The 15,404-nt window shown below is 38.7% G+C and overlaps 1 protein-coding gene across 1 annotated transcript; it reads left to right on the top strand.

Annotated features, from left to right (window-relative positions):
* Positions 1-840: 840 nt before the first annotated feature.
* LOC130434763 (kinesin-like protein KIF3C) lies at positions 841-14,632 on the top strand. The gene is made up of 8 exons (XM_056765091.1): positions 841-2,550; positions 7,818-7,919; positions 8,046-8,168; positions 10,807-10,925; positions 11,088-11,204; positions 11,317-11,422; positions 11,498-11,664; positions 12,415-14,632. The coding sequence occupies exons 1-8, from the start codon at positions 1,132-1,134 to the stop codon at positions 12,527-12,529; spliced, it is 2,268 nt and encodes a 755-aa protein (XP_056621069.1). The 5' UTR covers positions 841-1,131; the 3' UTR covers positions 12,530-14,632.
* Positions 14,633-15,404: the final 772 nt, after the last annotated feature.

The following is a 15,404-nucleotide window of genomic DNA, read 5'->3' as shown; positions in this document are numbered from 1 at the left end:
TGGCACACATATGTCATTAATGTTAATATAGGGATACATATCTGCCAGGTGTTCCAAATCAGAAGGAGTCAATAGAGAGAAAAATTTATGCAGAAAAAAAATCTTTAGCTCAGAAATCCACAAGATGGCGCAATGGACTTTCAATACAGTAAACCAACCCATGAAAATTGTGAACAATACAGAAATGTAAGATTATAACTAATAAAACGTACATATTCTTAAGCCAATGATAACCCTGTTAAAAGTAAGCATGGTTGTATTATAGTAAAATAATAGTAAAAGTGTGCGTTTTTTAAACCATTTGTATAACCACAATTTCACCACAACAAAAATGCCATGATTAATATGGCTACTGAAGCAAAACCATGGCTCATTTGTGGTTACCATGGTTCAACCTAATAACCATGTGTTGGTTTTGGTTTCTAGTAAAACTTGGTTAATTTTTAATTGACTGAATATGATTAGATGTGGTTGAAGATGTGTTTAGATTACGCACAATTCCCTGTGCTCAACGTGTAATTGTAATGCAAAAAGGTCATTTCATATACAAATTTATAGTTATTAAAAAGCTATTTTGTTAGTGAAATGTATTATATAGCCCACTGTTTGTTGCATGTATCAAATAAAATAATAATAAATAATAATACAAATAAATGTATAGTCTTGTGTTGTGTTATTTTTAATGCTATATAATATGTAATATTTGCCAATATTTAGAGAATAATAATTTCTAAATAAGCCATTTAACTCCAAATCCCACACACCACCGGGGTCTTCCGCAATTATGCAGGACACCCTTGTGTGTGTGTGTGTGTGTGTGTGTTTGGGAAGGGCTGCAGTGAAACGCGTATGATGTGCACTATCCCTTCATAGATGCGCTCGTGCGTGGAATCGTCCGTTTCTACATCAAATCGGTGAGATTTCGCATCTTATTCACACGCGTTCATGACGGGACCGGCTGTGCGTTTCATTCATTCGCGGAGACGGCTGAGATTTTCTCCGGCACTGACATTATGCGCTCGGTAACCGGGAGCTGATGCCGACATTGACACCATCCGCTCTCCTCTGACAGCTAATAAACGGTGTGCGCTGCGCCCATTTCTTTCCATTCATTCTTCAGAAAGCATCGAGATGTCTATGAAAGCAAAGTGCGGCGAGGCGGTGAAGGTGGTGGTCCGGTGTCGCCCGCTGAACCGCAAAGAGGAATCGTCGGGTTACGAGAACATCGTGCAGATGGATGTGAAACTGGGCCAGGTGGCCCTGCGGAACCCCAAGGCGGGTCCGGGAGATCCTCTCAAGACCTTCACGTTCGATGCCGTCTACGATGGGTGCTCCAAACAGAGCGACATGTACGACGAAACGGTGCGGCCGCTCATCGACTCGGTTCTGCGCGGATTCAACGGCACCATCTTCGCGTACGGACAAACTGGCACCGGAAAGACGTACACCATGCAGGGCCAGTGGCTGGATGCGGAGCGCCGCGGCATCATCCCCAACTCGTTCGAGCACATCTTCACGCACATCTCCCGCTCCCAGAACCAGCAGTACCTCGTCCGGGCGTCGTATTTGGAGATCTACCAGGAGGAGATAAGGGACCTGCTCGCCAAAGATCACAGCAAGAAGCTGGAGCTGAAGGAGAGCGCCGACTCGGGCGTCTACATCAAAGACCTGTCCTCCTTCGTGACCAAGAACGTCAAGGAGATCGAGCATGTGATGAACGTGGGCAACCAGACCCGGTCGGTGGGCTCCACCAACATGAACGAGCACAGCTCCAGATCTCACGCCATCTTCCTCATCACGGTGGAGTGCAGCCAGCTCGGTCCAGATGGCCAGAACCATATCCGCGTGGGCAAACTTAACCTGGTGGACCTGGCCGGCAGCGAGAGACAGACCAAAACGGGCGTCCAAGGAGAACGCTTGAAGGAGGCCACCAAGATAAACCTGTCCCTCTCCGCTCTGGGAAACGTCATTTCCGCCTTGGTGGACGGGCGAAGTTCTCACGTACCCTACCGTGACTCCAAACTCACTCGCTTGCTTCAGGATTCGCTGGGAGGGAACGCGAAAACCATCATGGTGGCCACGCTGGGACCGGCATCCTACAATTATGGGGAGACCCTGACCACCCTGCGTTACGCCAACCGGGCTAAGAACATCAAGAACAAGCCGCGTGTCAACGAGGACCCCAAAGACGCCCTGCTGAGAGAGTTTCAGGAGGAGATCTCCCGGTTGAAAGCGCAGCTAGACAAACGCGGCGGCATGCTCACCAGGAGGAAGAGGAGGAGCAGGAGAATTAGGAAGATTGGAGAAGAGGATGAGGACGACGTGGATGAGGAAGAAGAGAGTGATGAGGAAGAGGAAAGTGTGGAGAAGGAGGCGCAGGAGTACATGAAGGAGCAGCAGGAGAAGCTGGAGAGAGAAAAGGAGGCCATCAGAGATGACCATTCCTTGGTGGCGGAGGAGAAACAGAGACTCCTGGAGGAGAAAGAAAGGATGATGAGACATCTGACGAAGGAGCAAGAGGCCACTGAACTCCTCACTGCCAAATTTAAGGTGTGTAAGTGTAGTGTGTGTGTGTGTGTGTGTGTGTGTTTTTGCTAGTTTCAAGTTGAAATCAAAAAATATTTAAATACAGCTGCGGAAAAAAATAAGAGATCATTTCAAATTCTGTTTCTGATTAAAAAAAAATCGGGTAAAATAACCATTTTTGTTTCATTCTGCAAACTACTAAAAAAATCCCTCTAAATTTCTAATAAAAATATTGCCTCTATTTGCAATTATTTTCAGAAAATGAAAACTGGAGAAACAGGTAAAAATAACTCAAAAACTGCAAAGAATTTTTTTTCAGATTCACTTTAAGCAGTCCAATGTTCTACATGTATTTATGTAAAGTTCATAATGTATTTTTTATCTGACATTTTGGACTCTTATTACTGCTGTCAGTCTTTCACAATGCGGTTTGATGACTTTTTGTCACTCCTGACGATTTATTTGTTAAAATTTAACAAACACTGGACTGGAATGGCCACAATACATCTACAAATGTGATTTTAAATGAAAATTTGGAATGGTTTCTTTATGTCGCTGTATTTATAGAAAAGGCAAAAAAATATAAAAAAATTAGATGTTTTTTACATTTCTTTACAGTATTCAAGATCTGCAAGCATTTCTTATTTTTTGTTAATTTAAGCAGTTTGTCCCATTTCAATTTTTGCTAATAAATGCATTAAAAACGATATTTAATTAGGAATCTGGCAGAAATTATCACAAATAAGCAATGTTCACAAAATGAAACAAAAATGATCATATATACATAAACGCATATCTAAAAATAATAGTAAAAATAGTAGAATTTAGCAAAACTGAAAATGGTTTTAGAGTGGTCTCTTAATTTTTTCACGGCTTTACATACAGACCTCATCATGTCATTGTTGTATTAGGTATCGATAAAATGACAATGCTAAATTAAAAGGAGGTCAACAAACAAACAGGAATGTGTGTCAGTATGAGAAAGCAGAGACAGTAAATACATTTTCATGTACTTTGATCTGTGGTGCAAATCTCTGCAATCCATCACATCGTAACCATGACAACAGAGAGAATTCCTCCACGGCACAAGTGTTTGTTGATCTTCACAGAGTGACACTGCAATTCATAATCCTTTAATATTGAAACATACATTCAGATGTTGATCTGCATTGATGTTGTCTGTTTAAAGTGATGTCTGATTTAGAGATGCACAGTTTACATCTGGTTAAAGGGGTCATTTGGCGCGAATATGTGTTTTTCTGTGTCTTCGGTGTGTAATAAGTTGTCCATGCATGTATTCGAAAAATTAAAGTGTCGGAACAAAAGATGCATTCTATCTAAAAAGGAATTCTCACCCAGACCTGCTTGAAACGCCTCGTGTAGCCACACCCTCACAAATCTACATCAGCTCATAGTACGAGTTGACTAAGACCACCCAAATGTAGACGCAAGTAAGGTGGTGTACCTGTCAGTACAATTGCTTTGGAACCTGATGTTCCAAATATGGTAAGAGGCGTTACATTTCCATCACACGCTTGCAGTATTCGACCAATCACTACACCCTAGTTAACTGGCCAATCATACCACACCTCGCTTTTCAGAGCGATGAGCTTTGTAATGAATCTGCTTGTTTCAGAGAGGCAGAGCGAAGAGGAGATACAAACATGCATTTACTGTGGTTATGACGAAACAAATACAGCGTTTTTTTTATTTTAAATTGTGTATACACATTGCATAACATCTAAATCTAACGAAAATATTTGATTTAGCTGTGTCACATGACCCCATTAAAGGTTCTCAGCTGTGTGTGTCCACTGAACAGTCTTTAGCATAATTGGGTTCACAGCTGATGGTTGATGACATCACACAGTAGTCAGCCAGTCACAAGAAACAATCTGTGTTCATTTGTGTATTTCTATGTCAACAACATTGCGCCAAGCAAAGATCAGGCAGAGTATAGACAGACAGATACAAAGTCTAGTTTCTGTCATTTTATGAGTGTGTGCGTGTGTGTGTTGGTCATGTGATCTGACAGATCTGCTGACGACTGCATGCATGACATCACATACACACAAAAGTATCTGCATCCTCCCCCTCAGGCTGTTGTGTACATGTGTGTGACTGTGAGTCCGGCGTGTGCTTGTGTGTTACTTGTGAGTGCTTTTGATAAAGCAGTATGCTGGAAATATTTTACTGTGGTTATTTTTGGATTAACATACTATTTCTGTAGTATATAGTAAAATGTAGTATCCCAGTGTTTATAATGGTTTATTTCACATGAGAAGCAGTATTAATTGTATATTGTACAGTTAGAAGTAGAGTATTATTGACATGGTAATACTGGCTGTTGTTTTGTGCCTAATGTGCCTAATTGTGCCTGTTTACAGGGATAGTTCACAAAGAAAAGATATTAGATATTTGGAGAAATGTCAACCACGGCCTATATCGTTTGGTTATCAACGTTCTTCAAAATACCTTCTTTTGTGTTTTCCTAAAAAGAGAAAATCATACAGGTTTGACATGACATATAATAATGACATGAATAAATCATGACAGAAGAAAGAGTCATACAGATTTTGAACAACATGTGGGTGAATAAATTATGACAGAATATATATAATATTTTATTACTATCCCTTTAACTGTTCATTTTTATTTCTTGTATTTGTTTTTATCATTGCGTCAAAACAGAATATGTTTAAAATATCAAGAAAGAGAGGCTACAGAAGCTTTTTATAGATAACCATCATGATTGATGTCGCTTCCTGACAGGTGATGACTCATCACGACCTCATCCTGTTTCCCGGGCCTTTGGCCAATCATGTCACAGCATCCCAAACAATAACTTAAACGCAGGAAGAACTGCGTATCAGATTCAGAATGGAATCATAACTTACTTTTGACTCAGTACTGTAGAATATACATTGTAGACTGTATATTTTATTTATATATTTTTATATAATAACCTTATCAATGTCTAAGTCAAGTTCTTTACATTTATTTGGCACACGTGAACTGCATTTTGGGATACATTATTCTGTGCAGTGTTAAAGGTTGTGTACTGCAAATTTTGCAGGTTATCGTATATATGATCCTGTAAAAAAAGTATTGATTGAATTTTATAACAGAATTTTTATTTGCATTATATTTATATTATCTACTTTGTCATTCCAAACATAGCCTCACTCAAGGTTTTGCCCCAGATTTATTCAATCACTAAATTAATATACTGAATTAAAACTTTAATTGAGAGATTCCAGTACTCATGCCCTGTTTTATCTGATCATCTGTGTCCTGCACTCTTTCAGCTGTACACAAAACTTCTTTCTGATTTAATCATGGTCATTATAGACAGGATATGGGCCGAGACGTTAAAGAAGGAAATAGTTTTTTTGTGGCGGTGTTTAGAATACCATACTGTCACATATAACTTACTTTTTTTGTCAAACAATGCCGTATACAGAGATATATCCAGCAATGCAATGCCCTTAACCTTTAATTTCTTATGTGACTAATGAAGCCCACTTGCCTGTTCTAAACAGTGTACATTATTTAAACTTGATTTTAGTTTTATTCATATTTCAAAGTAACTTTTTTATGTTAATTTTAGTTGAAGTTTGAGCAATTTTGGTGTATGCTTTTCTTATTTTTTTAATTATTTGATTATGTTGCTATATAAGATTTATTTTTTATTGTTTTTGTTTATTTTTATAATTTTAGGGCTTTAAACTTATTTCAGTTCCTTTTTGAGGCAACATTTAAATTTGTCATTTAGTTTAAGCTTTTCCAATGTTTCAGGTCAATATTTAAAAAAAAAAAAAAAAATTATTTAATACATTTTAATTTGAGTAAACTAAAATAACCTTGACGTGCAGTACACTAGTATACACGCTCTCAACATATAATCATAATGTGCGGACAGTAAGCATCGGCCATTGGCCTTCTCCCAGCATGCTTTGCTAAAATATTGATGAGTCAGTGTCTGTGTGTGCGAGGGCGGAGTCTCCCTTCCTGGCCAATGGGTTTCTCACCAGTATGAATGCATAATGACCCAGACTCATCCTGAGCGCTGTTGCTATGGCAACAGGATTGAGGGGGTCTAGATTGAAAGGTCTCCGTTAACCGAGAGCATCTCCGACGGTGCAACGTGTGTGTTGCTATTTTAAACTGGCAGGGAAAAGCATCACTCTCTTGCTCTTATTTCTGTATCCTCTTTTCCGTTCATGTTCGCTGTTTGTATGCTCTAGATGACTGTGGCTTTATTTAGTCTCACTTCCAGCACAGGGTGTTAGGATAGTGAGAAATGATGTAATTCCCTAAAGGAGAGCAATCCATACATACATTACGCTTGTGTGTGCGCGTGTGTGTGAAGCTGTACATTGATGCAGTGTGTATCAGATAGATAGCCCATCACAGAGGCTTTGGTTTCATCCCTGGGGACAAAAATCCCTTTTATTCTTCCTCTTTCCATCTTCATCTCTCTCTTTCTCTGATAGTGTCTCCTCCTCATTTCTTCCATTCCATGAATCTTAGTTTCGTCCCTGGTCAGTTTTATTTATTAAATGCAGTAAATGGCACTGACAGGTCCTGTGATGTCTGATGTGTTTTGCGTTAGTATTTATGTTAGACAATTGAATGCCATATGTGGGTCAGCAGTGGTTCTTTGTGTGTCACAAACGCGAGAGCTGCTGTCATCCACAAAGAGAGTTCTGTACTTTTGGCCCAAAGCGCAGGGTGGGACAAAGACACATTATTGTGTTCTAAAGGGTCATTGACAGTGATTAGCCGAGAGAAATTCTGGGAGAGTGACATATTTAACTACTTAAGCTAAGATAGAAAATTGCTTAAAGGGACAGTTCACAAAAAAATCGGTCATAATTCATTTTCTGAATAATGTCTCTGTGGATTGGTTCCAAAAATGTGGTTTTGTGTTCATACAATTTAAGTCAATGGGTGCCAGACTTTTTTGGTTCTAAACATTCTCGAAATATCTTCTTTTGTGTTCTAAAAACGAAAAAAAGCCACAGATTTGAAATGGCAGAAGGACGAATAAATGATAAAAAGATTCTCATTTGTAGGTACACTATCTCTTTAATGTGGGAAAAAATGGTTCAAATATGAAGCAAACATTTTTGGGCTTTTATTCTAAAAATGCAATTAAATTTATTTTAGGGTATTTCTGTACTCATTCATAAAATGTAATATAAATGCTCGCTTGGTTCTTTTGATGGGCATGTGTCTTTTTGACCTTTTTATGTGATGTGGTGCTGATGGTCTCTTATGGTTGCTAGGCGATGGAGAGTAAGCTGCTGGTTGGTGGGAAGAACATCATTGATCACACCAATGAGCAACAGAAGATGCTTGAGTTGAAACGGCATGAGATCGCTGAACAGGTAAAACACACAAACATGCACACACACATTAAACATCAGTCAAATTTAATGCTGTCATTAAATGGATTTGTTTTTGTGACCCTGGTGACACCATTCTGCTTTTGTGACGCGTGTGTGTGTGTGTAGACACGCAGGGAAAGAGAAATACAGCAGCAGGTCTTGGTTCAGGATGAAAATACAATAGAACTCAGAGAAACATTCTCCACTCTGCAACAAGAAGTGGAAGCAAAAACAAAAAAACTCAAAAAGGTGAGATGCACATACACACAAACACCCTTCGATTGAGACCACTGGCACATATTGGAGTTGGGGATCATTCTGCTGGCCAGAGACAACCATGCAAATAAAGAATAAACATAAAAACCTAACAAACCTCACCTTACAGAAGGACTTATTTACAGTCTATGGAAGTTTATTTCTATAGCGCTTGTCACAGTTTGCATTGCTGCAGAGCAGATATACAGATCACACACAGAAAATTCAGTGACAAATCAAAACAGATGAACTGAATTATAAAATCAAATAAAATATTATTTATAAAACTTATAATTATCCTTTATAAAAGAGTGTCAGATCCAAAGAAATATGTGACAGTCAAGCTAGAAATGATGAAAAAAGATAAAAATATTATATGAGTAATTTAATATCATATCAATGGCTAATATTTATATCAAACTAGAAGGAAACGGATTGTCTTTTGCCTCTAGATGTCTCAAATAAGACGGACAGAAAAGCTGATGCTGTCGTTTAAGTGGTTACTAGGGTGTTGCGACTGTAGATGGTTACTAAGGCAGACAGACAGACATAGCACAGCTCTGAATTCCCTAACTCGTCTGTTCCTCTTGCTCCCATTTAATTCTGGACCCTTGACATTTGACCCCCGGAACCCCCTGACACCCCCCAACCTCCCCGTGAAAACCTTTTATCAGTACAAAAAGGTTAGTTTGTTTTACACATGCTTGATCGCTGACTATCATAGGCTAAGCGGCTAATGTTCAATGCTAGCCTTGATGTGCCACGGCAAACAAAACACAAACGCTTTCACAGCAGCTAATTCTGCATTAATCCTCATCGCTACCCCTTAGCATGCTAATCTCTAAAAACGTCCCTCCGGTCCTGTAAAGAATTTTTTATTTACTTTTAGCTTGATTCTATTCTCGGTTTTAGTCTGACAAAACAGAACTGAGCTAAAGTCTCGTTCTCTTCTTCCTACACACCTAGCCACACCTCATTTCCTCTCAGACGACATCACTTCATTACTTCATCGGACTTCCTGTCCGACAGTTACTGTCTGCTTCTGTCCTTCATTACAGAAGCAGAACTGATCTGAGCCCTGTCAATGTTACACCTTCAACTTCCTGCAAGTGCCACACCCGACCTCTAAATGAACATTTTATAATTCCTTCCTGAGCTTTCAGCTTTAACCCCTGCTGCGTGACATTGGGTGCCAAAGCTGAACTCCCTCTAACGATTGAATCACTGAGCATGAGAACTGATGTTCATTACACGAGATGATTGATGGATGATTGAACAATGCACTGCAAACAAATGAACTGCTTACTTAAAGTTTTGTGTCTTGTTTTTTAGTACAGATATCTAAACTTTTAAATAAAGATACATTTACTTGAGAAACAGAATGATGTAACAAGATATTAAGTGTGGTTTTATGAAAGTCAATTTCTGATGTATATTAAATATATACATCAGATTGATGTATACGAAGATATTTGGAGAAATTTCTCGGTGGTTTTGTGTCCATATAATTAAATGCAATGGGGTTCAATGTTGTCAACGTTCTTCAAAATATCTTCTTATATTCTCAAAAGACAGAAGAAACAGGTTTGATATGATATGAGGGTGATGAAAGATTTTTTATTTTGGGGTCAACTGTCCCCTTACATGAGTTTATATTTGAAATTAGAAAAAAATATGAGCAGTGAATAAGAAAAATATACTTCATTTGAAAGGACAACAAGATTTTTGTATATAATAAGGCTATGTATATAAGTGCATTTTTGTTTATGCAAACATCTAGATTTTTAAGCAATTTTGATATCTCGTGTAAATGTATCTTGATTCAAGAATGTATTCAGAGTTGATTTTGTACTGGAAAACTAGACAGAAAATACTGAATAAGAAAATTATTTTCTTTATAATTTTCTATGTTATCTCTAGACAACATTGTCATTCATTCATTCAGTGTGGATGATTAATGACTAATGGAGTGGCTCAAATATGATTTATCATTTATGCAAACCCCAGAAGCGAGTAGCCTAAGCATTTTAAGACTTCCGGTTCCATCGCCCCAAAGTCAATGGGGTTTTCACCCAAAATAAGGTCTGTAGCTGACAAAACCTCATATATTTTCCTGTTTTAATATACAACATAAAACACAGCAGTTATAACCCGCTTGGGATTTTTTAAACCTTTATTGTGTCTTTGAAACGGAAGCAAGTTTCTAAAAGCAACTACTTCTTGACGTTAGATGTAATCGCAAATATAAATCTCACAAATAATGCAACATGGGCACAAATGTCTAAAGGGAACACACTTTTAATAAAGCCAGCCTTTATTAAAAGTTTAACAGCCTTGTCTAAATCCTTGGTGTTTTAAGTCTTATGAAACCTTCACCCACACCCTAACCTAACTCTTACCATCTAAACTACCTATGATTGTTAAAATTGCCAAAAAAGATGGTCTTGTGATGACGTCAGACTCCAAACACCAAGGATTTAGTGAGATCCGTCGAGGCGGAACCAGTGCGACCCTTACTTCCGGGTTAGCCGACAAAAATACGTCATCTCTGAGCCACTTCATTGATGGAACAAATTAATGTTGTTGTTTGCCGGTCCATCAGAACTCTCTCTCTCTCATTTTGTGTGTGTAGCTGTATGCAAAGCTTCAGTCTCTGAAGGCAGATATTCAGGATGTAAACGATGAACATGTGAGAAGTCGACAGGAGCTGGAACAAACTCAAAATGAACTGACCAGAGAACTCAAATTCAAGTGAGTCGAAACTTCTCAACAAAAAGAAAAAAAAATTTTACGATTACTTTTTTTACATTGGCATCATGCATCAAATGGAGGTTCTTAAAACCGATATCAATCATTCTGTGGTGTAAACACAAACTGATAAAAGTGTCATCGTGTGTGTTTATGTCTGCGCAGGTATCTGATTATAGAGAATTTCATCCCTCCTGAAGAAAAGAATAAAATTATGAACAGACTTCAGTTTGACGCTGAGGAAGATCAGTGGAAGTTTCAGCCTCTCGTCCCGTCAGAGAAGTGAGTGAACTTTGACCTCTGCGTGCCCTCTGAGTTATGTGTTATCCACAACCTGAATTACGTGATTCATCAACGCACACACAGATACTAATGTTGTTATTGATTGACGCAGTAAATTGACGCAGATGAAAAGACCCGCCTCCGCCGTGGGATACAAGCGACCAATCAGCCAGTACGCTAGGGTTGCCATAGCGATGGGAGCTCATTCCAGATACAGGGTATGTTTATGAACAGAGAGAGATATGTCTGGTTGTGCATGATTTATTGTGATGGTCCCTCGTGTGTCTTTATAGGCGGAGAATATAATGGTTCTAGAACTGGACATGACTCCTCCTCTCGTGTTTCGACTGGACTCCCCAAAGTCTGGATCAGAGATGGAAGCGTCTCAAGACGTGCTGCTGGAGAACTCTACTTACAGAGAGAAATTTGCAGCAGGACGGGTGCGAAAATCTCAGTCGTGGTCAGTATAATGGGACTTAAATCATCCGACTCTCAAAAATATATCTTCAGAATGTATTTTAGAGTTTAATAATATAATAATATAACATATCATTTACCTTTTTTTAAATAAAAAAGTATACCGTATATTTGTCAATTACCCATACCAGTCAAAAAGTGTAGGGCACCTAATTTCCATCTCTTATTTTATACATTTATATGATATAATATTGTATTCCACATTTTAGAATAATGGTTATCTAATAAAAATTATGAAATAACACAAAAGTATAATTATAGCTATCCAAAAAATGAAGCATTCTTTGTCTAGTATTTGGAAAAATTCTTTGCTCCTCTCATTTTATCAAGCAGCTTATTGAGGTCACACCCTGAAACGCTTTCTGATCTATTCTGGACTCTTATTGCTTAATACTCATTTTCAGCTCAAGTCATCTATTTAAAAAAAAACTTCATATTCAATATCATTTTGTGATGACATTTTTTAAAAACATTTAAGGATATGCCTTTAGATCGTGACAAAGGATTCAGTCAAGTGAACCTAAACTTGAAATGTAATGTACATATATAAATAAACATTCCGGACATTGCACATTTGGCAGACGTAGTAGTCCAGTGCAGATATATACAAAATATATACATATTTGCACACCCACACTGCAAAACTAGTCCGAGAAGTGTGGTTTTACACTTTTCTGCACATAGCCAATGTATTGGTGTCATCGTGATGATATCACATGTGTTCTGTGTGCAGGTGCCAGTCTCCACAAGCCATCTCCTCCTCAAGCTCCTCCCTCTCTCTAGCATCCTCAGGGTCCCATGATCTGCCACACCCACAAAACATCACCATGGCTACGGCAAATGAATGAGACAGGAATTACCATAACAACACAGAGGATTAAACAATAGACACTAAACACAACTTATATTGAGGAAGACAGGGTGAGACAAACCCTTCCATCACCATCAAACAATGACCGGAGCAATCGCACCTTCAACCCGAGGATCCCGGAAAACCTGCCCATGTCCCTGCTGTCTGCTCGATGGGGGACAAAACATTTCATGCTATTTTTTGTACTCACCAGGACCAATAAAACGATTGATATTCCAAACAATACTTCCTTCTCTTCATCTCTTGTTCTCTGCGTGTTATTCCTCGGGGCAGTTTTGACCTGAAGACACTTTGATAACTGCCATTAAATGACAGCACTGAATATTCTCACCTCACCCCGCCACCTGAGGTCTGGTCAAGCTGTCACATTTGTTGAGATTCACTTCGCTGCTTCCAAACCGGTCGGTCAACCTCAGCCTTTACTTACTGACTTCAGAGCATCACGTCTGGAAAACGCACGCCTCGGATGATGGACGCCAAACGGACGGGGATTGTGACCTAATGTAGAGAAGAGCGCTAAAGAGAGGCTTGTCTCTCTCTTTCTATCTGCATGTCTTACTGTATGTGTGTGTCTTTGTAATTCTGATCAGGGTTCCGGAAGGAAGGTGTCTGTCTGGCTGAAGGACAGATCTGCAGGGTTCCCACAGGCGTGGAAAATCTGTAAATATCAGGGAATTTCAACATTTTGATTTCCGGGCCTGGAATGGTGACGTAAATTAAATATTACAGATGCAATCCGTAACTTCTGAAGTAGAATTGCAGGTTACTCATTGTGCTTATCTTTACATGAGTTGAAGTCAAAGGATGTCAGACATTTCCCTCGAAAGTGTAAAAGACAGTTCAAATCATAAATCATTATTATAGGCTTTCTGTAGTAAATAGTGGTAAGGAGACATTTTTAACACTATTTTTTATGTTCATGCTTAATGGATTTTTTGTTATGAATTTTGGAAAAAAGTTTCCATAAAAAAGTTATGGAAAAGTTTTCTATAGATAATATATATAGTTAATAGTTTTTCTTAAAGGTGACGTGTAATTTCAATATTACTACCCCAATCAGTACGCCCAAATAATCAGATCGAAATTAAATTTGGTGCTGCTAATGGGACAGATTAGACACATTGCACCTAAAAAAAATCAGTATGTAGCCTTTTATTCATGAAAGTAGGAAATCACAGTTCTTGCCTATAATATAACAAAAGCCGTTTTGCCAGTCAATGTTATTATATCAAGTTAATTTTAACACTATCGAAGTAAAAAGTGTTTACATTTTTGGGGTGAATCAACCTTAAAGTAGCCGTGAACCGGACGTTGATATCGTTTATACTTCCGTATTCTGGCACATTTCCGTATGAAAATAAATTTTAAAGGCGGAAATTAGTGGGCGTGGCTTGCGTTTTTCACTGCGAATTGATTGGATGTGTAACAGCTGTTGCATTGATTTTGAGATAAAACTGGGAGCAGACTAACAGTTGAAGGGGAGGATTTAACTGATGCTCCGGCCAAGCCGTCTAATTTACGTCATTTCAGATCAGTGCGGAAGTGCACAGATTATAACTGAAGATTACAAGGGGAACGTGAGTTTAAAAAAAAAAGACCCACATTGATAAGCCATTTACTATAAACGGTGCAGTATTTCGTGAAAAAATAAGAATTGTCATTTTTAATTTCACTAGGACTTTAAGTAATGGCCCGGACTGGAAACGCAATGGAAATTGAGTTTTCAAAGGGTGTGGGGACCCTGGATCTAAAATGTGTGCTCTGCAGGAAACCAAGCATGTGCTACATGACCTGGGCTTTGCTTTGACCTTTAAACCACTGCACTAACCTAAAGCAATGAGAGATCACGGACACAAAACACGCAAACACATCAACACACAGATATGCCTTGCTTACTTGATTTCTTCTACAGCAACAGCCATGGTTTCCAGCCAGATGCCCTTCTACTGTAATTATGAACATAATATGTGGATATTTGTTATGTACAGGAGATCTATGTATGTCTATGTGCATCAGTACTGTGTGTTGTTGGCACATGGAGTTGCTCCCAGTGAATGGAATTAAACGAGCAGTTCTCCGGCGTGTTTCTTAACGTTTCTTTCATGTTTGCCAGAAAGTGTGTTGTTTGGCAGTCAACACAATATGTCTTAATGAAATGTCAGAAATGCAAAAAGGCTTTGCGAGGGTTGGTAACATCATCTGCAACAATATTAGTTTGTCTCCACAGTGACAGCAAATCAAACGATGTGGATGGGATTCGGTGTGTTTTTTTACCTCCGATGTATTGAATAACTTATATCACAATCGTTCTTGGAGACACGAGTAAGACAATCTCTCTTTCTCTCTGTCTCGATGCATGGTGGTTTATATAGTGGGCTCGCTGGAACAGGCATCTACTCTAAATAATTGACGCACGTGCCCACGCGGCGCCTTCCGTTACGGACAATCGGGGATGCTGGAGGTCTCGTGCGGTGTCACGTTCTGCTGAACCGTTTCATTTCACTTTCGTCAGTGTCACATGTATGTAAGATAGTTGAATAGATAAAATAAAGATGAGAACTTGCGCAGGATGGAGAAGCAGAGAATCGCGAATTCCAAGAGTGGACATGATGGTGATCTCTGTTTCCATGACAACCACTTTTTGATCATTGGACATTTTCCTCATGTACACTAACCCCCCCCCCCCCACACTTAGTTTTGATGTCTTTTCTCTTCAAATAAATAATCAACCTGTATTCTAAAATTGAGAGATATAGCCGTCAATAAAATACATTCAGTCTATTTTAGTTTTATAGCATTATTTAATGAAATGATGAGTACAATAATGGGGATTTTAAAGTCATTATTAAGAG

This window comes from Triplophysa dalaica, chromosome 13 (genome assembly GCF_015846415.1).
Source record: "Triplophysa dalaica isolate WHDGS20190420 chromosome 13, ASM1584641v1, whole genome shotgun sequence".
In the NCBI taxonomy this organism is placed as follows: Eukaryota; Metazoa; Chordata; class Actinopteri; order Cypriniformes; family Nemacheilidae; genus Triplophysa; species Triplophysa dalaica.
This window is presented reverse-complemented; position numbering and strand designations above follow the sequence as displayed.